This window comes from Barbatula barbatula, assembly GCF_947034865.1.
Source record: "Barbatula barbatula genome assembly, chromosome: 15".
Lineage (NCBI taxonomy): Eukaryota > Metazoa > Chordata > Actinopteri > Cypriniformes > Nemacheilidae > Barbatula > Barbatula barbatula.
Genome location: NC_136778.1, coordinates 2,111,433 through 2,135,991, shown reverse-complemented (window position 1 = coordinate 2,135,991; position 24,559 = coordinate 2,111,433). Strand labels below are relative to the sequence as shown.

The 24,559-nt window shown below is 38.6% G+C and overlaps 3 protein-coding genes across 5 annotated transcripts; 1 reads left to right on the top strand and 2 right to left on the bottom strand.

The window, feature by feature from the left end:
• Positions 1 to 226: 226 nt before the first annotated feature.
• Positions 227 to 9,906, top strand: fez2b (fasciculation and elongation protein zeta 2b). Of its 3 annotated transcripts, XM_079474498.1 has the most exons (9): positions 227 to 518; positions 5,305 to 5,413; positions 5,510 to 5,626; positions 5,740 to 5,881; positions 6,035 to 6,300; positions 6,384 to 6,459; positions 6,541 to 6,606; positions 6,720 to 6,745; positions 8,121 to 9,903. In XM_079474498.1, exons 1-8 carry the CDS (start codon positions 289 to 291, stop codon positions 6,728 to 6,730), a joined length of 1,017 nt encoding a protein of 338 aa, XP_079330624.1. In that variant the 5' UTR covers positions 227 to 288; the 3' UTR covers positions 6,731 to 6,745; positions 8,121 to 9,903. The 3 variants fall into 3 exon arrangements, with proteins under 3 accessions (XP_079330624.1, XP_079330623.1, XP_079330622.1); XM_079474497.1 differs by lacking the exon at positions 6,720 to 6,745 and having other exon boundaries at positions 5,513 to 5,626; positions 8,121 to 9,906; XM_079474496.1 differs by lacking the exon at positions 6,720 to 6,745 and having other exon boundaries at positions 8,121 to 9,906.
• On the bottom strand, positions 922 to 3,595 carry LOC306904516 (uncharacterized protein). The gene is made up of 2 exons (XM_079474493.1): positions 3,276 to 3,595; positions 922 to 3,003 (listed from the first exon to the last, which is right to left on the bottom strand). The coding sequence occupies exons 1-2, from the start codon at positions 3,570 to 3,572 to the stop codon at positions 1,459 to 1,461; spliced, it is 1,842 nt and encodes a 613-aa protein (XP_079330619.1). The 5' UTR covers positions 3,573 to 3,595; the 3' UTR covers positions 922 to 1,458.
• A 6,713-nt stretch (positions 9,907 to 16,619) lies between the features above and the next one.
• On the bottom strand, positions 16,620 to 24,308 carry esrrgb (estrogen-related receptor gamma b). Its single transcript, XM_079475510.1, has 7 exons — positions 24,117 to 24,308; positions 22,159 to 22,523; positions 21,700 to 21,816; positions 20,909 to 21,010; positions 20,633 to 20,815; positions 18,642 to 18,911; positions 16,620 to 18,235 (listed from the first exon to the last, which is right to left on the bottom strand). The coding sequence occupies exons 1-7, from the start codon at positions 24,173 to 24,175 to the stop codon at positions 17,991 to 17,993; spliced, it is 1,341 nt and encodes a 446-aa protein (XP_079331636.1). The 5' UTR covers positions 24,176 to 24,308; the 3' UTR covers positions 16,620 to 17,990.
• Positions 24,309 to 24,559: the final 251 nt, after the last annotated feature.

Below are 24,559 nucleotides of genomic sequence, written 5' to 3'. Positions count from 1 at the left end.
AAAATTTACTATATTAGTCAGAAAGCTCCAAGTATTAACAATATAACTATAAACTGATTATACCTTTGACTGTTTCTTCAAAAATAAAACTTACACTAATGTATATTGCAACACCTAAATACAATAGTGTTTACATAGTACTCCATTTATTTTAAAAAGTTTTATCCTTTTAACCAATGTAAACAAAAATATATGGGCGGGGCTGCGCCGATTTGTGTTTGCGTCACTCAGTCCTCCACACCGAGAGCGCATGCGCGTCGCATCTCTGTTCCGTCGGCCGCCGCAATCATGGCGGCCCCGGTCACGTCGCTCGATGAAGACTGGGAGGATTTTAACGAGTTTAAAGCAGCCGACCCACCGCACGGCTGGACCGCGGTACCGGAGAACTCGACGGAGATCCGAACATTCGCGTCCTTCGAGGAGACGCTGAGCGCGAGCTTTCCTCCCTCAACCAGCAGCGCGTCCACGAACGCCTGTGTGCGCGCTGTGAGTGAGCGCGAGCTGCTGAACGATGACGAGTGAGTTACTTTACAAATTATCGGCAATTATCGGGTCAAAGGTTGCAAAGAAATATGAAAGATGGCCAAAACTGGACAGTTAAATAGTCGATAATAAGGATTCTGTTGTCATGCTTACGACTGAAATGAGACCAACTTTGCAGGAGCACATTTCAGACACAACATGTCTGTTGTTTACATACTATACACAATACATTGAAATGATTAGTTAAACTCTGAAGACATTGTCAGTGTAATACCGTGTTTCCATAAGTTAATTTGTGTGTATTTAAACATTTATTGCACTCCTTTTAAACGTAATCTTTAAGAAAAAATGTGTTTATATGCTGGTTTTCTCTAATCTACCCCCTGGTGGACAAAAGAAAGAACTGCAGCCTTTATCTGTGAGTTGAAATGATTGTTTAAAAATGGCTGGTCACCTCTTTCTTTATTCCTTGTTCTTGTCCACATTGAAACTTTTGTGTACACAAGACAAGATACAGGCATATTAATCATAATGGGCTACACATGACACATATAAGAAATCATATCTGCTAAACAATTAAACGCATCAAAATGATGCATGCCATGCTTTTACAGATCAGAAAGCGGCAAGGAATGAGTTCAAAAAAGCAGTTTTACTAAAGGTTAAAATCGTATAAACTTTATAGACAGAAATACAAAATTCGATATACACTTTGTAATGGTTAAAGCAAACCATTCTGAGTAAATAAAAAGTATGATTGTAAAACATTGTTGTTAAAACATACAGCTGATCGCATTACGTATCACTTTGCAATTCGATTACGACTAATTTAAAATGAGTATTTGTTTTTATGCAAACATTTGATATAGACAAGAATTTCAAGGTTAGTAATGTTGCCATAACAATTTAACTTGTAAATCAGCTCCGCAGAGTTCCTGTTGTTGTTCTTCTCATTAATGGATAAAGCTTTGTTTGTCAGCAATAGTCTTTGCAACAATAATCACTGCCGCCGTCAGTGGTCTCACACCACAGGTAATTTTTACCATAGTAACCACATGGATTATCAGGCTTGCAGGTTTTGTGGTTGACAGCTGAGAAGCAGTCATCAGAAGTACAGCAGTGGTTCCAGTTCTTGTTGTCATCCGTGTAGCACCATGGTTTTCTCGAGCCGTACTTGGCACAAGCGTGGTCGCTGCGGCAGTACTTTCCGTCTTTAGCCCTACTTCCCAGCAGCGGTGGGCTGCAGTATTCCCAGTCGTCCACCAGTCGTCCAATGGATGTTTTACACCAGTAGTAGTCTTCTCCGTATGTGGCACAGGGGTGATCCACTAGACATCTCTCTCCTTTGATAGCGAGGAGCGAGTACTGAGGTGAGCACTCTATCTGTGTCTCCCCTGAGTAACACCTGTAGCCTTTCAGTCTGTTCTGGTACAGGCAAGGAGTGGAGCAGCAGAACTTCTCTTTACCTTTTTGTGTTGAACATGTACATCTGTTACTATTATCTTTAAAATTGCTGCATAGTGAACCATCGGCTGAGGTCTTCCCATCAACAGATTTCTCTGGCACCAACTGACATTGGACGGCTTCAGATCCCTCAGACACCTCCCTTTTTCTGAGCTCATTGTGTTCAGTCCAATATTGTATTTTGGCAGAAATTATTATACAAGCACTTCGAGCTTCATCTTTCAGTTTTTCTAGGGAGGTGAAATAAGAGACTATATCGTCAAAGGCAAGTATTGCTGTCAGTTTAGCAAGTTTACCTTGACCTCCGTTTGTAGGGAGGATCTCATCATCATTGAGGCTCTCACTGTCAGAACTCAAGAATCTTTTGACGGCATTAAATATATTTTGAGCAACACCAGACTTTTGTAGTATTTTTAGTTGTGTTGAATTTATTTCATTCAAAACTGTAGCAAGCTTAGTTTGGACACCGAAACAATTGTCATAAAAAATCTGAATTTTCGAAGTTCTCGAACCTCTACTATACAATTCACTGAGCTGCTGATTCATGTCTGAAATACTCATGAAATTTATGTTAGATGCATGATCGTTTTTTGCTATATAGCCAAAGGAAAAAGACTTTGTGTCATCTACATTGTGTTTATAACAGACAGCTGTCCAGATATGGGAGGGAACCGTAACCCTTCCAAACTCCCTGTCCCCACAGTCACCCTCTTTTGGTATTCTGTCATTACCAGGTACAGCACCTGTGACAATGTAGACTGTCCCAAAACTATATAGTTTGCTTTTTAAAAATCTTTTCAATTTTTTCTCCAAATTCATCCAGTATATACGGTTAAAACATGGATCCATAGGTACAATATTGGTTAGTGTAAATGTCACCTTATACCAATAATTGCAGTCGAAACTGTTGGGGTAAAGGTGTCCTCGATCATATCCTGGGCCACTATAGTCCTCACAGGTGGCTTGACTACTTTTTAAACGATTTTTTTTATTAAGATCAGAAGAAATGTAGTTTCCCTCGGTCATCATGTAAGCAGGTTCATCTCTAGAAACAAGCTACAAAGGAAATTAAAACCATCAGAACAGTTTCATCTACAGAATGTCATAAAACAATACTCTGGTTTATTTGATGTGTATAAAAAAGTCAAAGATTGCATGGGCTAATCTATATATAAATAAACAAATTTTACCTATTTCCAATGTGTTGATATTGTACTTCAACCCTTTTATTTATTTGCAATGACAACAAAATGACCAACTTAGCCATCAAATACGCCATTGCCTAATTCTATAGAACATTTTAAAATGCTAATTTAATATTTTGTTACCTGTGGTTCGATCTTCCATCCGATGGATTTATCCATTGGGTCGTTGTTTTGTAAGCATCGACTATCAAATATATACGCGCTGTACAGAGGAATTCTGTGCTCTCCCGCATAGAGTGTAGCAAAATCAACATCACGTTTACCCCGCATCTGACAGATTTTCTTGGCTTCTGTATCCATTCCTTGTGGTTCTTGGCCATTGTAGAAAAATTCTTCACACTCAGAAAAGCTGTCGACCACTTTGGCCTGAGAATGAAAAGGTCCGAGCACAATAAATGTGAGCAGATATAGTAGAAACATGATTCGTAGCCTATGTCCTGTTACAGAGTGATGTCAATATAGCATACGCCTAAAAGAGTATTTCATTTTTCCTTTAGTGGGCGTGGAATGTGTTGTGGAGCAGAGGGAACATTAACCCGTCTTTACCCTGATCTGCTTATAATTCTTTTTGTCTGTACTTTACAAAGATTATTGTTTTCATCTAATATTTGCAGTTGATGTTCATTGCACACTTAATGACTATATGTCAGTTATATTTGTTTTTTCTGTTCTTGTTCATCCTTTCTTCCGTGATTCTGCTTGTTAACCAGAAGTGTTCAAGGGTGTTGGTGTGAAAAAACAGAAACATTATAACAGAAGAGCATTTTTTTGTCAATTCTCGGAACACCCAGTTCCAGAATGTTCGTCTAGGCTAAATTCCCTTAGTGACATTTTCATAGAAAACAGCACAAGAGAAAGATGCAATATAAAAGCAGCGTTCAATGTTTTTTATTTTTGCTTCACATACGTACTGTTACTGTATACATGTTGTGAGGTATTTTTTCTAATTCTTCTCTTACAATATAACAAAACTAACAAGTTAAAGGGCGAGTTCCCTTCCCATAGACAGCAACCCAGTATAAAGTAGTCCATGTGATTACAGCGGTTCAACCTTATTGGTGCTGACACAGAAAGACAGTGGTGCTGACATAGGAGCTGGAATTCTCAGGTAAATCATAGTAGTTCTACAAAAGCAACTCAACAAAGTTGTTGCCAGGCAACAGAGATGTGATGATGATGATGTAATCAGTCAAAACTCGATGCATCGTGATTTGTTATCTTATGATCCAGAATTCTCAAACATTCAACATAGATTCTGAGTTCAGTTCAAATTGTCACTGTGTGCACGGGTAAACAGAAATATCCGTTGACAGATGAACCTAAGTGTGCTGGCGAATTCGCTTCGTTTGGACCAAGAAGGACAAACTACGACCCGTTCCATCCAATTTTAATTAGAAATTTTTGATTTTGTGAAGACAAAGAGAAAGGTATCGTTGATAAGAGCCATACTGTGTGCAAAGTCTCTTGAGTCCATATTTCGGCAACACGTGTTACCCGGTTTCTCTCAGAGCTCTAGAAACAGCATTCTGTTTCGCACACTACCAATTTCAGTCAAAGGACCCTCGATCACGTAGCAAAGCTTCCACCGAATTCGGAAAAGTCGAAGCGAATAACCGGTCAGTGGCAGGTTTTATCTTCAAAGATTTACGCCCTTACTCTGTTGTAGATAACCAAGAATTTCGTTAAATTTCGAAGTACAGTTTGCCCTCACGGCATTATTTCAGTGAGACCACAATCCCCGCACCCTACAGTGAGACTAAAGGTCATATCTTAGATTCACTAAATAATCGGTCAGAGTGGCAATAACATGCGATGCATGGACATCAATAACAACAGAATCTTATGTCATAATTACTGCACACTACATTACGGATGAATGGAGGCTTGCGGCTTGTGTTCTGCAAATGCATGTGATGAATGAAAGTCACACTGGCGCGAATATTGCTTTGTCATACTCCGTTTGTTCTTAATGATTGTTCTTTGAATGAAACATGGAAAGCCAGACCACTTCAGAGCTTGTGTGTCCTAAATGTAATTAACTTTAATCAAATAAAAGTTTTGAAAGAAATGTTCATTTTTAAGATGGCAATACTGTCAAATAGAAATTCTAACTACAAACAAAAAGTTTTGATTTTGGTTTTCTGTTTTACAGGATCTGGAACGCTTTGACGAAGAACTATGGCAACATAATGCCTGTGGACTGGAAAACATCTCACACTCGCTCACTTCATCTCCCAACACTGAACCTTCGACCACAACAGGTGAGACCATCCAACCGACCATCCATCTTTATCTATCCTTCTGTCTGTCTAGTTAGTCCAGACAAAACTCAAAGTGTGTGTGTGTGTGTGTTTCAGCAGGTAGAGATCAGTAATATCGACCTGTCAGATGATGAAGAGCTCAGAGATCAGATGGACATGCACAACATCATTATTTCCTGTGTGAATGAGGAGCCGCTGTTCACAGCAGAACAGGTACGTTTACACAATAAGAAACCGAACCTTCACACAAACCTGAAACTATTTTGGTTTCACTAACAGTGTTTTGTAGCCGAACCTGTACACATTGACTCGTGTGTGTTGATCAGGTTATAGAAGAAATTGAGGAGATAATGCAGCAGTCTCCAGACGGTGAGGAACACGTGAACCCATCTCAGTTTGACCTCTCAGCGATTCCTAGCGACTTACACAAACTTACACACTCTAAATCCAGCAGCAGCTATGAGGATCGTAAGTACTAAATGTTTGTGTGTTCTTGACTTGACTCTAACGCTTCGCACTTCTCTGTGTCTCTACACACACATCCCAATATCAACAAACAATAAGTTACAGGTGAAGGATAAAAAGAAAAGAATTAAATGTATAAATGTGTGTCTCTCTTAGGATTACGTGGTCTTTGTGTGTCGGAGCTGCTGGAGCGTCTGGAGGGGGTGGAGAGGCAGATTCGAGGTTTCTCAGAGGAGTTGATCGATCAGCTGGCCATGCGGGAGGAGCTGGACTTTGAGAAAGAGGTGAAGAACACGTTCATCTCGGCTCTCATCAATGTGCAGAATCGCCAGAAAGAACATCGAGAGCTGCTGAAGAAGAAGAGGAAGATCAAGAGCACATCGGGTGTACAAAGATCCGACCGCTCGCACGTGCCAGGAACCGTAAGAGCCATATTTACTCTCTCCTCACTTATCAATGCTTCACTCACAAGAATTATGAATTCACAAACTGTCCTTTTTTTCAGTATTTGACGACGGTGATCCCATACGACAGTGGTAACGGAGCTCGGTCTGTAGAAGATCTTCAGATTTTGACCAAGAGTACGTTTATACCAACTTTAAAAGCCAGTCCGTGTGCGCATTAGTGTACCTTTATACATAAATGTGTGTTTTTGTGCGCAGTTCTTCATGCCATGCGTGAGGACAGTGATACGGTTGCCGCTCTTCTGACCGACTACATCCTCAAAGGTACCGTACGTCTGAATCTGTCGTCTGTCTTTGACTGTCAGTCAGATTGTGTGCGTTTATGATGTTTGACTGTCGTCTGGTTTTGTTTTGCTCTCGCTGCATTTGAACTCTAGCTCTGGTGTGAGAACAGGAGACAGAGGTGTGTTGATCTGTGGAACGCACATTCACACATATACGAGGGGTTGTGCTGTCTCTGTGGCTGCATTTACACCACCAACTGATCTGGATTGTTTTCAAATGCAGGGCTCCAGACTGTGACCAAATGGTCGCATTTTGCCACAATTTTTCAGACCGATTTTTATAAATTGAATGCACAAGCGTCGCATCCATTCACTCCAATTCGTCTCCCCTCCTTCAGCCAATCTAGCAGTGCCCGCACCCTCCAAAGATGTAATATGCGCCGGCGCAGAGCAGGTGGGAGATGCGATCAATGATATTCATGATAAAGCACAAGGACCGACATAGTTTTGCCTGTAGAATACAAGAATTTCCCCGGCTAAGGTACAAAAGAGCCACGACAACAAATTGTGTTGCATTTATTGTATGCAGTGTGAAGTAGAGGTCTTCACGGAGGACCCGACCCAGGACCTGTCCGGGTCTATATTTTAACTGGTTAGCCAGGTCGGCTTATTATCATAGTCGATTAAAATTCAGCACCGTTTGTTTTTTGTAACTTATCTTCTATCTTATTGTGAAAATATAACTATATCTTCAATATTGACTGAATAATACCAAAACGCTTGAAATTAATCTTGAAATTAATCTTTGATGCTTGTTATAATAATTTTCATAGGGTACACACATGTTTACATGCGCGCGCGGAGCACAAAGGGTTAAAATGAAACGCGTTTGTCTCTAAATATAGATAGTCGAGGATAAAGCGGCAAAAGATCAATTACATAAATGTTCCTGAGGGAGCGTGTGATGTCATTCTCCGTTGTGAACCAAATATGTGTATTTGAAAAGGATCCGTGCGTTCGGCCTTGTGTTGTAAAAACAGCATGAGTGTGTGTAGTGTGTGTTGTCTTCTCTGTGCTGTGTGTTTGTATATTTTATTTGTCCCACAGCAATAAAACTACACAATAATTTTTGATAAATAAATACAATAACTTACTGTTTATTTAATCTTATATTGCTTCTTTTAACTTGTGTAGTTTTTAATAATTTTCTTTAGAGATACACCAATGCTTAATGTCTCCACCAATACCTATAGATATCTGCCAATACCGATTCTGAAGATTAAATGAATATTTCTTAACTTTCTCAGTGTTATTAATTCATTAATATTGAACATCAAACTGGTGATATTTCTTTACATTTTCTATGCACAGAAGCACACATTCATTGCTTTTTATCAGGCCTGATCATCTGCTGTTTTTAAACTATCAGCCGAAACTATTTTCAGAGTTTATTGTCCGATACCGATTATTGGCCGATATATATATAATAATTTTTTTCTGTTCTTTAGACTCTTTCATCTGAAATGCTGATTTGTCCAATCTTTGTTCTTTCAGTGCTGTGTCCAACGTAGACTTTGAGGAGCTGAACGTTGGCTCGTCTCGTCGATACAGAAAACATCTGCAACACTAAAGATGATGCTCTTCTTTAATAATGCACAGAATTCACCCCATCAGTCGTGTTTCTTTCTTAATCTATATGTATGTTCTCCTGTGCAGTTTTTCGTTTATTTCCTAATGCAGTCCTAATGCGGTTCCGATTTCAGTAACAGTGTTTGCAACCGTCACTACTTCTCTGATCTGTCCTTACGTGTTTTATTCAGACTGGTTTGTTTTCTTGTGTTGATCTTGCAGGAATGTAAAAGAGAGTCGTGGATGTCTTTAGCGTCTGGTGATATTTTTCTCCACTAAAGACTAAAAAGGGATTAGATTGGAGGTTTATGTAGCTTTAAAATTACTTACTAGTTAATTTAGGAAAATCTTAAGTTTATCAGAATTCTTACCTTGACAGTTAAATGAATTCATCTACAGCAATATTTATTTATAAACAAACTTAAAATCTTTGAGATTTGATTTGCAGTACTGTAGTGTTTGTTATATTTGGAGGTTTGTGCTCTTAACCTTTTTTACAGTATTAATACTCCTGCGAGAGATTTGGGCTGGTGAATTTCAGTTTAAGGGTCAACATTTGCGAGATCGGGTAAGGAATGTAGGGTAAACGTACGTTGACATAGAGACATATCGCAAAGATCATTTAGTCTTTGGATTTTGTCATGAGGTGTTGAAAGAGCTCTTGAGTGGCATTGAATGATTGTCTTTGAATGATTTTCTACCCGGATGAACTATAGACCAGAGGTGATATTTTTGTACATGTTATAATAAATGCAGAATTTTGATTGATAGATAGAGATCACATCGTCCGAGTCCAGCAGAAACATGAATTTACACTCAGGTTGAATTTGTGTCGGCGTGAAATAAGAATGTCATGTTATAGCCATTCAAACAAAAATGACCCGTATGAATGTCAAGTCATTTCATTGAATAATAATTATACACTTTAAGGGTTGTTCGTTCACAGAAAATCTTGACATCTGCCCTAAATCTTAATGTGTTTCTTAGAGAAATAATAAGTCTGATCTTTTCAATGATTGTAGATCCAGTTCAATGTGTAATGTAGAGCAGTGATCCGAGACACATTTATGGTACTTTTGTTCTTAACGGACTAGTCAAGAAGGCAGAACATTTAACATTTGTGTCAAAGAAAAACAAACAGGTACATATACAATGACAGAGTAATAATTCTTATATGAACAATCCTTGTGAAGGCAGAGACAAAAACATCTAAAGTGTCTTTGTCATCTGCGAGATCTTTTGGCCAAACCTAACCACGGCATTAAATAGTTTCATGGTGTTTTGCATGTTAATGCACATGAATCGTGTCTCTGTTCTTGTTTTCATGTTTGTCAAGCATTCAGAAAAATAGTCGCTGCATGCACTTTGAATTGATCTCTGAAAGGGGACGTGCAGATTTGTGTAGAACATGATATTCACACAAAAACTGTCGTCCGATGACAACATTATTGTGTTGTCACGTGTGTGTCTGAGAAACAGTAGTGTGCAGTGAATCAGGGTACACGTTCTAGAATAATGAGATTATATATTTATACGAGCAATAACTCAAATGCTGCCTTTGTAAATTCATGACATTTTATACATTAAAATTGATCTTATTTTTAATGCAACATTCTTTGTCCTGAATGTCCTTTTCCAATTAATATTTTGTAAGAAGTTCATTTTATGTAGTAGCAGGATGGTTTTCAAATAAAAGCATCTGTTGTTCAACAAAGCTGTTGTGCTGCGTCTAATCTCAAATCATGACAATCTTACACATCATATTCAATTTCAGTCTGCAGATTGCACAGTTTGAAACATGAGTGTTTATATTGAAGTAACATGTTGCATGTCTTGTACTTGAAGGTATTTGTTTCAATAATGAGCAATTTAAGAGCTAACATGGGGGGCAAACCCACATTGTCCAATATAACCTTTATTTGTTTATTTGAAGGACCAAAGGACGTCTTTTTGAAGGAAAGGTTTGTAGCTTCTAGTGAAAGCATGACAATGTATTTGCTATAAGTTTTGATCTGATATTTTATGTATCGACTGTTTATAAAATCAGCAATACCATTTAGCCTTACAGACATTTTGGATAAAAGCGTCTGCTAAATGACTAAATAACTAAACTACGTTGACACAGGAATGCTTAACTCTCGTATGGTCTTTGTTTCTCTTCCAATGTTTGTGGGACTGAACAATATTCAGTTTTTAAATCAATACAGACATATAAATGTAAAGATGTTTACTTTTAATGTTTACTTCCAATAACAAGCAACACATACAGCATACATGGGTAATATTTGTCATTAACCGTCAAATCACATTTATTAAAAAGGTGCTTTCTGTAAAAGATTCACCCAAAAATCTATGATTTGGGTAAATATAAAACACTGAATAAATGTAAAGATTGAAAATAGGTTGAAAAAGCATGTCATTTATTTTTTGACGAAAGCGATGATATAGAGCCAAAAACCACACAATATTACATTTACCATCAAACACAACATTGATTGCTATAAAAAATCATCATTGTACAAATTAAAAACAATGAAAACAATTTCTCTATTTTATAATAATCCAACAAAACGTCATTGAGTTATATGTGCAGTGACGTTGTTTTAATGTCTTCATTATATAATCAAGTTTTCCTCTTTTTGTGTGTGTGTTAGGGACACATCACTAGTGTCAGAGTCAATAGAAATATGAATCCCAGATCTGATCCATGTTAACTGAAATTGTTCAGAAAATTGTTCATTCTCCACTTCAGAGGTGAAGGATCATGATGAAGGTCAAAGGTTGGTGTCCGTAAACATTGTGTGTTCTTTCCTTACTGTACTGAAGCCTTTGACGGTTTCTACAAACTCCTCACCTTCAAACTGACAAATACACACAAACCATTTAACTACTCAAAATCACACTGACATCAGTTGGACAAACATAAAACAATAACTCAGAAAAGAGAAGTAAGTTTGAGAATAGCATCGATTGTTTGCAAAGGCTCTTGAGTTGATATTTAGTTGGCTAATGCAAATGACTTTCAGACATTTCAAATCACAAAAAACTGTCCAAATTCTTTCAGGTCTAGTGCTCATATATAATTGGCACATAATATTTAGGAAAACATTTAGGTCTGACAAAATACACAGATGCTGATATTCTCACCAGGCCGCTGTCGAGGCGTCTGAAATGCGGCTCCCACGCATCCTGATCTTTACTGTCCATCAGTTGACTGACGCTGCGCTGTAACAGGTTCTGTGAGTAGAGACCTGAGACCGTCACTAAACCCGTCTCACCCTCCGGAGAAACATCTTCCTTCATCACTTTACCCTCAATCACCTCCTGAAAAAACACCAAAAAACACCTCACCACTCCCACAAAAAAAACATCATAGTTCACTGTACAGAATATAAAGTGTGCTTAGTGTTCACAGCTGGAGCATTCAAAAATAAAATGCAAAAATTGAAGGCGAAAATGTCAACAAATGTGCCGAAAAAATGACCTTTAGTTATGTAGAAATGATAAATAAAATGCAATCAGAAATGAAGATCTGACCTCCATGTGCATGGTGAATGCCTTCAGTGTGACAGTGTTTGAAGAACCCACTGTATCTGGAACCATGTCAAACTGTGTTGGGAAATAGATGTGTCACAAACACCTCACTGTCAGGACCAAAGAGAACCAAACTAAACAGCTTTGAGATTAATAACATTACAAAATATTGCTTTTAGACTAAAGAAAATCTTTCAAAATGTCTCCCATTCAACATAATACAATTCATTCCAACACCAATTAAACTTTGCAAAAAATAAATCAACAAAATCATCCAAGGCTTAAAGCTGGTCTGTTTTTGTTCAAGTCAAGTTTAGTTAAAAATCAGCTCATCTTAACTTTAATATCCAATCTGTTGTCTATTCAGTCGTCAATGATAAAAACTGTAGCTGTAAGAAGATGCTCAGCTGATCTCACCATGTAGGAGTTGCTGGGCGGGTATGAGGCCAGCGGGCTGTGGCGCTGCAGCGGCACGAGAGGAGGCCGTTCTCTTGTGAACGCTGATTTGTTGAGAGTCTTTTGTAAAATGAGTGCAAGAATCAGAGCAAACATCAGAAGTCCGACCCCAGCCATGAGCATAATAAACCACAGCTCACGATAGAACGGAGATCCACCGGCTCCTGCGCCCAGCCGACCTCCGGCAGGAGTGGCTGACTCAAGAGCTTCAGTCGTAAAGATGACAAAGAAAATTAGAGACGGCTTTAGATTCTGGGTCTCAGATTCTGTGACAACAGCTATAAAACTCATGATTTATTATTCAACCCAATGCTTCAAAAAAACATCATCTTGCCATTTTAACTTTACTTTGATGACAAGTACAAATAGGCAGAAATTACATTCGTGTAACACATCACAGCATTTTGTGTGGCATAAAACACATACAGGATTTAGGACTGTAAGATTTAGTGGTCTGATTGGACAAATGATGTTTCAGGCGGCTCGAGTCTCTCTCACGCTGACCTCGAGACATCAGGCATCTTCATTACTGAGCCCTGGCGAGCTTCTTCAAGCTGTTGTAATGAATCAATATAACATCACTTCCTCTCATCACTATGCAGACCATATACAACTGTGTACACATCAGTGAAATCTCGGCTAGAATCAATGAAGACATGATGGTGTCATATACCTACATTTTATATAAACTAAATAATTGATCTTTCCAAACTCTGTCAATAAAACTCAAACAAATGACAAACATTGCAATTTACTCGACGTCACCTTTTACAGTGCTTTTGAACTACGTATATACAGCCGTGGAAAAAATGAAGGAACCATCACTTCACCTTCCCATCATTTACCACATCAGACTTAAAAAAACAAGGATATTTTCCCAGCCACTTTGGACTTGTGATGCGCTGTGATGGCGTCATGCAAAACTACTGTTTTAAACACAATCACTTTTTGTGTTCGACCTAGCACAGGCGGCATTATGCATGCAATATATTCTGCACAGTATGCTGGTATTTCATACCCAGAACAGCGTCTCTCACTGTCGTCTCACTCAAATACAAAACTATTCAGACCAGAAATACCCTACAGAACACAAAGAGTAACACTCACCGGCGTCCGAGTCCGTGGTTCTTGCTGTCAGGGGGGTTCAGGGACCCCAGGAGCGTGTGTGGCATGAGACGCGGCCCTCAGCCAGAGACATTAACATCAACTGTGAACAAACTGTGAACAAATAAAAAAAAGAGGATGAAATGATTCCATCTGTACATAGCGATAGACACCAGTGTGTGTGTGTGTAAGGTGTCTCCGCAGCTGTAATCGTACTCCAGGGTGCTATGGTAACAGGAGGTGACCGAGAGATCAGTTACATCAGTAAAACCCTGTCACAATGTGACATGACCATACAAACTCTTTTTACCTGATACACACATTCTCTCGCTCTCTCTCTCTCTCTCTCTCATCTCTCTCTACATCTGTTACCATCAATCACTATGTTCATCCACACTCCTCACCACCAAAACACTACAGATTGATCATTCCAGAATGAAACCCTTTTACAGGCCTTGTGACGGTGCAGAAGATCCGATGTCAAAGTGTGGAGAGCATCAGCTGCAATTCTGCTGACATACACGCGTACACTACAACATTCCAGCTGACACAAAATACAAGACACTTTAAAGACTACTGACGTGTATTTTTTTTGTACAGAAAAGTCAATTAAAATAAGTTTGGTTAAATATCAATGTGTTTCTTGGACTGTTAATTTTTTACATATGCGCACAGAGTGGTTTAATTTCACTACAGGTTATCACGGAAGCCGTAAGTTATAGATTCAAATATAAATCTTGCCAAAGCATGAAAAATATATGAATAATGTCTAAGATAGCATTGAAAGTTTACAAAAAATGACCACTAGGGGTCAGTGTGGCACAGATGAAAGATTCTAGTAAATTGTAAAGCATATACAGTATATACACATACATATAAATATGACCCATATCTGTGGTCTATGTCTAATGACGGATGCCGGTGAAATAATGATCATCAGTACAGTACAAGGTTCCTATCATATACGAATAAACACGTAGGCCTTTTCACGTTTCATTTTAATTGTTTTTTTACTTTAGGTGATGTTGATGATTTCAGCAAGTACTGAAATGAAATATTCATGAGATATGATATGATCTCCTCTGTAATCAGATATATGAGGCCATTAGATGGGTCTGTTTCTGATGTAACACTCGGTGTATCACGATGACATGATTTAATGAATTATGACGCCGAAAAGTTAATCCATTAATTCCCTGATCAGCATTCATGTTTCGCAGCATTTTAGGTTTATTGGTGAATTGATGCGCTCAGAGATAAAACCACTGGAGGATGTCATTTATCACAGACACGCTGCATTGCTTACAGGCTGGCAGATGAATGAAAGCAGCTCATTTTCTCTTCTATGGGGAGTTTGTTGGTTAGAAATGTGAACAAACCCCAAACTAAGTTTTGGGCCCGAAACATTTCTCGCAAAAAGGAGAACCCGAGCTTCTTTCTATGTACATACTTCACTTTTGTGCGAAAGTTATACGCAACGACGAATTTGAAATGACCATTGATGGACGGTAAAACGATGTTTAAACTCGGGTCATGTTGAGTCAACAAGTGCCGCCATATTGGGAAGGGCAAAAGGAGCAGCGCTTTCTCTAAATGAAGCCTGTAAGTTACATAACGAATTTCAGTAGATCCACGTGGAGTACAAAAATGTGTCATAATGTTTTTAAGAAACCGAGAAGACACGTCAATCTCTAAAATCGGTTTACAAATAACGTTATTGTCCTTTATCCTGAAATATCACAGCTTCCTACTTCACTCGTATTTCTTTATTGGCCTTCCCAATATGGCGGTGGCATCACGGTGGATCTTTTTACAGTCAAACTATACTAACAACTTATATCAAATGCACACATCAAGGCAATGTGATCACAATATTATTTATGGAAATTCAAATAAATAATGCTATATTAGTCACATAACCTTCAATTTGTGTTCACACAAATGAATCACACTCAAACTACGAGTTTTTGCACCACAATACCTGTATATTAATGACATCGCGGTTATTGACTATGCACGATTGATATCACGATTATTGGCGACAACCCTAGTTCTGTACCACCTGCAAAGAATCCTAGGATCGGAAACACGCATACATACACACACACACACACACACACTTGATTTTTTATTCTGTTGGCACAGCCGTACGCCGTATGGCGTTCTTCTCGTGTAAGCAATTCTTATAGGAGCCTCATTAATTACTCCTGTAAGGTCTCTCGGTGAAGTGAAACTGATGTGTTGATGGAGTCTCATCCTGACAGACTGTGAAATGATTTTAAAACATGAAGGTGAAAGTGTCTGACGGGCCTTTAATTTATCTGTATCGTTTAGCTTGATTATTCATAGGCATAAATAACGAAATCTCTTTCTCAGCTGTCTGTGATCTCGGAAAATAGGATAAATCACACCTGAATCTCATTATCTAATGCAAATAATATTATTCGAGTATAGTTCCTGATCTCTGCATGTTTGCAAGCGAAAATAAGATCTTGAGCCCTATTTAGATTTGTTGTGCAGATTTTTGCAGAATTCATTTGTTCATTAGCCATTTCTCAGTTTGAACGTGAATCGCAATAATCTGTTTATGCTTGTGAATATAACCCCAACCTAGTGCTGCTGAGATTCAATTCTGCGTCAAAGTCCGACAGTACTATTGTCTTTTCTATTCTATTCGAGCCTGACATGACATATTAGCTACATCATATAATCCTCGTCATTGTGAAATGCATTGTGGGATGTTTCTGTGATGTGTTTGGTGTCTCGTGGATTGCTCTTGGTTAATTACTAATGGAGTGAGTTTCTTGTTATTTGTGGCTGTCAGGGTGACGGCTTAACTCACAGACACGCCTCTCCTGATTTATAATATCATGACTCTTGACTGATGCATCTATTTAGCTCTCATGCATTTTTAGACCGTTGTCATGACATGAGTGCTTTCAGAAAACACGTGTGGTGGAAAAGTGACCGTGTGGAAACTACATGTGGAAAGAACTTGATTCTAAAGAAAATGTGCCAATGCACAACTCACTACGCAAAGACCTTTTGAGACATATTTTGGTTGCATGTGCGTTGTCACGTGGGTTTCTTCTGCTGTATGAGTATAACATGCACGGATATTTAAAAGTACAAATTTAACAATAGTAATGCTTTTATTATCAAGAAGTACCACAGTAAAGATATGCTTACTGTAGCAATACCATGGTTCATTTGTCGGCACCATGTTTTAACTACAGCAACCATGTTTTTCTTGTTTTATTTTTAGTAAAACCATGGGAAATTTTATAAGCATTTAATATTTTGTTTAAAGTATTACTTAAACATATACTTAATTTGGTTGTATTTTGAGTTTATTTGAAAAAAAATGTGTATAATCAAACACAGGCATTGCAAAGACAATACTTACATCATTGTTCATGAAAGCTTCATACACATTCATAAACCTTTCGCATAAAGAGATGAGGAAAATCAAAGACCGTCTGTCTGTCGTACACGTTCTCATAACACACCCAGAATTCATTGCTAATACAGATTTAACTAACAAAGAGATTTGGCATTTCTGTGTGTTTCCTTCATTGCTGTAAACTGATATTCACATTAACACACAGGCAAGATGGAGAGACAGCCATCACCTCTGAAGTGTCCATTGTGAATGAATGGTCAAGGTCACTGTGGATTAAATTTTTTATTATTATTATTATATCATTTTAAGTGTTAGTGAATCAAAACATCAATCAAAACATTCTGTTATCGTTATTAAATATATTTACACATATTTCTGAAAACAGATATTAATCAAGTTTATGTTGTCTGTTGTTGACCGAGGAAACATTTTCAGTTTGGGGTGCCAGAAGGTTCATGTGGTAAAACACAGTAAAATGGATCAAACAAGGCTTGTTATCACTTGGGAGTTTTTCAACTCAATTTAAGTTTGATCTCGGACGTAATGGGCTGGTTTGGCCGCTAATCTATATCGCTTCATAAGAACAGAGCGTCCAGTTCTGTTGATATGATTGAAAAGCTAACACACAGCGTGACTGATAAAACAAACCCCCACCTGCTCTCATGATAAGAAAACACTAACTCCAGTCAACACGTTTCTTTCGACTCACCTTCAATAAAGCTTTAGCTTTTTGTGCGTGTAAAATAACACTCCTAGATAATTGCTCAGGAAATAGTATAGTTGATAAAATCCATTCTTTCTTTTAATCAGAATTGTCGATGTAGTTTTTGATATTCGCTCTTTGCAGAAACTGTTTGATATGGAAAGACCTTCTTTTTTGACCTCTATACCAATAAATATGCATTATAGTACATTCAAACCAATCTCTGAGATGAGTTTACTGAGATGTATTCGTTCATGTTTGTTTCTATGGCAAGGCAAACATCCCTATGGACACGGTGATGTCTAAAGCAAAACATTTAGCATTTTAAAAGCTCGGTAGTTGATAACATTAAAAAAAATCAACGTCTTCCAGTTTCAGATCACTGAAATGTTCCCATCGAGCTCTCGCTGATATATTTGACATTTCGTTTTTTGAGCTATGTGTTGACCTTTCGTCCTAGTCTGTATAGTTTGATATATTCCTTGTTTTATTTTACGAGTGTCTATTGTTGCCCCTTGATTCGCATACAATCGACCTTCGGCTGACCACGTCGTGCGGTGGCGGAGTCTGTTTGATGCTTCAACCTGAGCAGAGATCAGGCATTGGCCTCCAGAAGTTCCAGGAAAAGTTTGTGCATGGGGACACGGCCGTCCTGTTTGATGCTGCAGAAATGTCGCACAGCTTTGGCAGAGGTCTGACGGAGGAGAGGAAGGGTCATGATGAGTTTTCCTGCCCGTCGAGGGTCTTCCGTGTGCACGATGCGCTCATAATCCAACAGGGCTTCGTGGAGAGAGTCTTGAAGAACCTGGACTGCCTCCACATCCTCTATATGCATCGAGTCTAAGAGAAAGAGGGAGTTAAAATTGTAGTCAACATTTTTGATTTTTCTATAAGGCTGAATGCATGTTTGTGAGAAAATACATGTTTTCTGTATAATCTGTTTAACCCTGTTATGCTGTGACATTAACTTCTTTTGAAAACAATGGTTTAGTCTTTTTAACATCCTGTTTGAGGGCGTGTCATCATTTGTCACAGCTTCATGTGCAATTTTTGTTTATTTAATTTAGAAATACATCGGTCTCATTAAGTTATACTTCAACTCTGTTTATGTATATGAAACATTTCACACTCAATCTTTTTCCTTGGCACAAAGTACAAAAAATATTGTAGAATGTATAAAGATTTTGAATAAAAAACACGATTAAGTGTACTTTTGAAAATCGTCCATTGAAAATATTTGATTTACCCGAGTTGGCGAGAGCGATGGCCTTCAGGGTGACGAACTCTTCTCGCTCCAGTCTCATGGACCTGTACCTGCGCACCAGCTGTAAAATGGCCACGTGAAGTTCCAGCAGACCGGCTGATTTGGCCTGTTCAGCATCCATGATGTAATCGTCGGCAAAAACCAGCATGTCCTCGCAGGGCAGCGATCGGAACACCACACGTAAGATGAGGATCTCCATCCATGCGCTCTGCAGTAAGCTCATCTGGTCTGAGAGACAGAGGATGGAAAAGCCTGCAGGGGCAAATGATGAACAGATCTCTGAAACATTTATGTAAATAAATAACTTATTACCACAGTAACTAAATGTGCCTGACGTCTTAATGTCTTTTTCCTCAAGCAGTGTGCCAACTGTTTAAACAGCTACACCCAACACATGTACAGTCAGTCTTGAAAAGGGTTTTCTAGGGCGGTGTAAACGTAGCCTATATTTAAGGATTTTTCTTTTTTTGTCACCCCGTCTTCTGGTTTCGGGTTTTTAATGCCTCTGCTAATCCTGTTATTGTGTTTATGTTCTTAATTAAGAAAGATCGTGTTGTTTCAACACAGGGTTCAGCACCTGGGGTCTGTCATGCCAAAACCGACTGAATATTCCACATTTTACATTTACGCATGTAACAGACACTTTTATTTAATGCAACTTCAAGCTATACATTTTCTCAGTATGTGCTGCTGATGCAATGCAAATAAATAAGAGAATTACCTCTATAGTTATGATGAGTTAAATATTGAAATAAACATTAACCTATCCAACCGAACAATTGATCAACCAAAGAGCTAATCATCTAAATAAATGACCAAACACCTACATAACAGAGCGACTAACACTCACAAATTCCACAATAACATTTGAGCAAAATGAATCACCTAAATAACTACAAAAAAGAAAGATCAGATAAATATATGGGCTTTGAATCAGATAAAATCCTTGTCATTTTCAAGGTAATTTCCACAACAATTTCACGCCGATCTGAAACCTCATTGATGAACGAAGGCTCTGCGTGTGTCCTAAAGAACAGTGTCAATGACAGACAGAATCATTCTCTCACACTTAATTAAAAGCGGTTGATTGGTTTTGGGGGGATCCGTGTGCTTTATTTCATTTTATTCACCCATCACTGATGTTTATCGCAGAGCCCGATGGCTGCTGTGTTCACGCGAGCGACGTTCATTAGCTGATTGGATCGATCGAGATTCACGCTGTGCTCTGGAGATGCGGCCGTATTGACATGCGTTAACAGAATCAAAGGCCTTGTGACACCGAGAACAACACAAACAAAACAACCCTGCGACTGTTTAAATCACCAATGTCATCTTCCCTTTATCTTCGGTTTGAAATGAGAACAAAAAAAGACAATTGCTTGCTGCTGTCACACACACACACACACACACACACACACAGCGAATACCGTCCTAATGATATTTTTTGTAACACCTCCACAAACACAAATCTCACCAGACATTATTAAGTATATTTACTATTCAAATCTTCCCATTACAGAGGCTGTATTTTTCAGTAGGGGCCGGTCTTTATATTGCAGGTGCTGAGGTTTTACTATCCTTCAGGCATCCTTTGGTGCCCTCGATGTAGGCAAAATGTGAGCCACAAACACACACACACACACCTGGTTTTATGGTTTGTTTTGTAAGCATTACTACAGAGGTGAGTATCAACTCAAAAACAGGTGCTGACCAGTTCTGTGTGTGTGTGTTGTAAGGTTACGGCTGATCCCTCCACCCTCAGGTGTTTTCCAAAACACACACACAGGAACAGCAAACTAACAACAACGTTTCTCTTTGTATCCAAAACAAAAAGATAAAAACACATACACACGCCACTGCTGTTCAAAGCGTTTGTGTGTCTCTGACCTGGTCAGAGTTTTCGGGTTCATGTGCACTTATGAGGGCCCATTAAAGATAGTTTGTTAGTACAGTAACTGTGTGTGTGTGTGTACCTGGTATGTGTTTGGCCCAGCTGATGTTCAGCATGAGTTCTCTGTCAGCGAGGTCACACAGTGTTGTCAGAGCTTTGATGTCACTGTCAGGGAGGGCGGGGTCAGGCATGGCGCACACCCTTTCTGGCTCCGCCTCCAACAGGAGGTTCACCACCTTATTCTCATCCTGACTGCTGCGGGGTGCTACGAGAGAACCACAAGGAAGTAATTAACACACCTGCCGGCAAAACGATGACACACACATTCAAGATTTCGTTTAGGTAGAGAAGTTCTCACGTGTTTTCCTGTGATGTAGGTTTACGCTGAGGCAAATGCGGGAATTGGAGTCGGTTCTCTTGTATTTCTGCCGTCCTCCTCGCACCCGGTCCAAACGCACACCTGCCCGCACAGAAAACATCAACTTACATACACAAAAACAATTATTGTGGTACTGATTGCAAAGAGATTTGTGTGTGTGTGTGTTTGTTTAAATGATATCTGACTGCATTTCTTATATTATCTTAAATCAAATAAAAGTAAAACATGGGAATATGTGTGTCTTCTGCAACAGAATATCCTGAATAAGCAGATGCACCAAAAGTAAATCAGGGCAGAACCTACTTCACACCTGCACAGACACACATACACATGCACAACATGGTATTATTTGCTGACTACTACAGTTTTATTTGAGTATGGATATTATTTTTATTGAAACTCGCTCTGGGCAGTGTGTTTGTGTTTCGTGCGAGACCTGCTTATATCAGAACTCCAGAATCCATACACTTGAATACCAGTATGAATAATATACATAACATTAAAATATATTACAAATTCTATATTAAAATATTAATCATGCATATGTGTGCAGTCTTTGTCTCCCATAACAAACTGAGATGAATCCTCACATAACCCACTTAAAACATATCTTGCAATTTTTTCATATAGAAAGTGATATTATAACAATTGTTACAGAGGTTCTTGTTGTTTGAAGAGTTGATTATTTTATCGTCTGAAGTGAAAACAGTCGAAAACCACTGACAAGTCAATTTTGCACCACTATAATGGGAAATGGGATACACACTTACCTTCTCGCAGCATCCCCACGGACAGACACTTTGTGAAGCGACAGGCCTGACAAGACTTCCTCCGTCTCTTAGTGATCTCACAATCCCTGCTGACCGAGCAACTGTACTCTATATTACCTGAAGCACACAGACAGAAATCAGACAGATGAGTTGAATCTCTGGCAGTCCACGTTTAACCTCTGACCTCTGTCTGACTGATCACAGCGGTAACATCATCATTCTGTGTTTTACAGTAAGACATGTGATGTCTAAAAATCACACAAGCACCGGTCAAGGTAAATCTAAGGAGTCTACACGCCTTTTATTCTTAAAGGTTTAATTCACTTGTTTCATCAAATAAATTTATATTTTAATAGAATGAAATAAAAAATCATTTTTGACATTGCAAAACTGATTGAGCTCCTATGATGACAATCCCAAACATCCAGATGAAAAAACAGACGTGCTTTTCAATCTGACCTTGAATGGTACGTTTAAAGAACGCTTTGCAGGCCTCGCAGGACGCCACCCCATAGTGAAAACCAGATGCAACATCGCCACACACCAGGCACAGACGTTTGGTGGTCGAAGTCAACCTGTAGTTACTCTTCACGTGTGACTCGTCCATAAGCCTGAAGGGGGCGCCATGAGGACCCAACACTGCCCCAACTGGAAAGTCCAGACCTGTTTGCATCTCTTTAGTTAGTGAACCGTAGCTGCTTCCAGCATCTGATGATGCCCCTGGACTGTGCTGGGTCAGACTGTCCGGTGGGGAGGCGGGGCTCGATGGTTCTGCCTTGATGTAGGCGGGGCAGTGGGTGTTGATTGACATCATGTCTAAAAAGCTTTGGAAGCAGAGAGAACAATGAGAAGTACAAAACTGAATGTTTTTTTAACAATTTCATTTCCATTACTCGGCCTCATTAACATTACACCAGTTCTATAAAAATGACTGTGAATTGAACCAGCGTCACCTCATTTCTTCCACAGTGAAGTTATGCCGACCACATCACTCTTTTTAATTGTGATCTCACAGAATGGCAACTTTCCTTTTTATCAGCACAATTTCCCACAATATCAGTCTTGACTGAGTGTTTACAGTACACACAGCACCTGAACGCACCTGTTTTTCTCACTCTCTCACACACACGGTAACGTGATCTTAAAGCCCATCAGGGTTTTGTTTGGGATCCAAAGGAATTACTCCATCGCCGGCTCTCAAATCCTACTGCTTTGAGACGGTCAGAGAATGTTGCCAGAACATGTGCTTATTAAAGCTCCCTGCCTAAATTAAGTAAACCCAACAAGATCAGACGTGGGATTTCTGTCACGGGTTATTAGAAGTAATGTGATTACTAGATTGATTTTTGGGTTAAGTGATGACTGGACTGAATTTTGAGTATAGTACAGAAAATCATAATCTTACATGCACCATTGAAACAGTGGAGAATCTTCTTATTAAAATGACATGTTTCATAAGCCTGCTATGTTTTAAATTATATTTTTGTTCAGCACATTTGTCTCTGTTGCAAAACAAAGTTCTTTGTGAAACAAGCGCTTTGATGTCTTCAAACTGTAAATCCCCCTTTGATTCGTAAAAAAAAACTAAATAATCGCAATGATCTCTTAATGAATGCTGTGTTTTATATAAACTTCCCCTGTCTGGTATTTGTTCTGTTTCTTTTATCCACAGACCTTGTTTTATCAGAACTGTGATTCTGATATGATTATTGTGAATGTTTTCTGTCTGTGTTTAATCCTGAATGCAGATAAGATTACAGCAGTACAATTCACAACTACGTACACACTTCTCCATCGTTGATATGCTTATAGTCTTCTTGTGTAAACAATACATATTATTTGATGAAAAGAATACAGAGACATTAGGAAAATGGGATTTAAAGAAATAGTCAGTATTTCTAGAAATTGTGGGTCTTGACATATCTATCAATATTTGAAGTATGATTTATGCCTCCTCTTCATCTTAACTTTGGAATTTTAACAGATCAAATAAAATCTTGATATAATTGAGTCTTACAAACATGTGTTTACATATAAAATAAATGAGGGATATATTCTTTACTTAAAGAATCTTTACATAAATTATTAAATGCGAAAATAAATCATAATAGGCTCTAACACACCTGCCTGAATGTCTATTTCACATGCCTCAGAGATTCAAACTTATATTAAACTCATAATATTAAAAACATACTTACCACAGATTCTACCAAAACCATACAGCAAATAATAAAAAAGTCATATTTCTGTTCATATATTCTGTGTCTATCCCACGTGAACACAGTTTTACTCAATAATTGTTGTGTTAATTGAGCAAACATATTGTTATTTAGTACACTTTGGCAGTGTCAAGAACATTAAATGCATAACACATCGTTCATCTTCATAAAAAGCTGTAAAGTAATAAAATTTCTTACTTGGCATGTTCGGAAGGAAAGGAAAAAGATTCCGGCTGATAAAACTGCACTAGATCCATCAGACAGCTCGAGATCAAACCACAGCCTCGTGAAATAAAGAAAAACACGCAATATCTCAACTGTTCTCCTTCAGTGATGATGTTTTATTATTAAGATGCTCGTCTGATCTCTGTATCTCTCCAGTGCGTTTCTGACGCTCGGCGCGAGCGCTAAAGTCAAATTACCGCTCATGAATATTAAACATGTGTGTGACGCCCCTTACGGCGATGTCGGAAGATAACGGACCAATAGGAACGCCCATTTGTGAATAATAATAGATTTCGCGCAGGTGAGCGTCGAAGCTGCAGGGTGGCGAAATGAGATGCGTTTACAGATATGTACTATTCGTGAAAACGTATTATTCTTTACATTAACATTCGTCTAACCGGATATTGAAGAAGGAC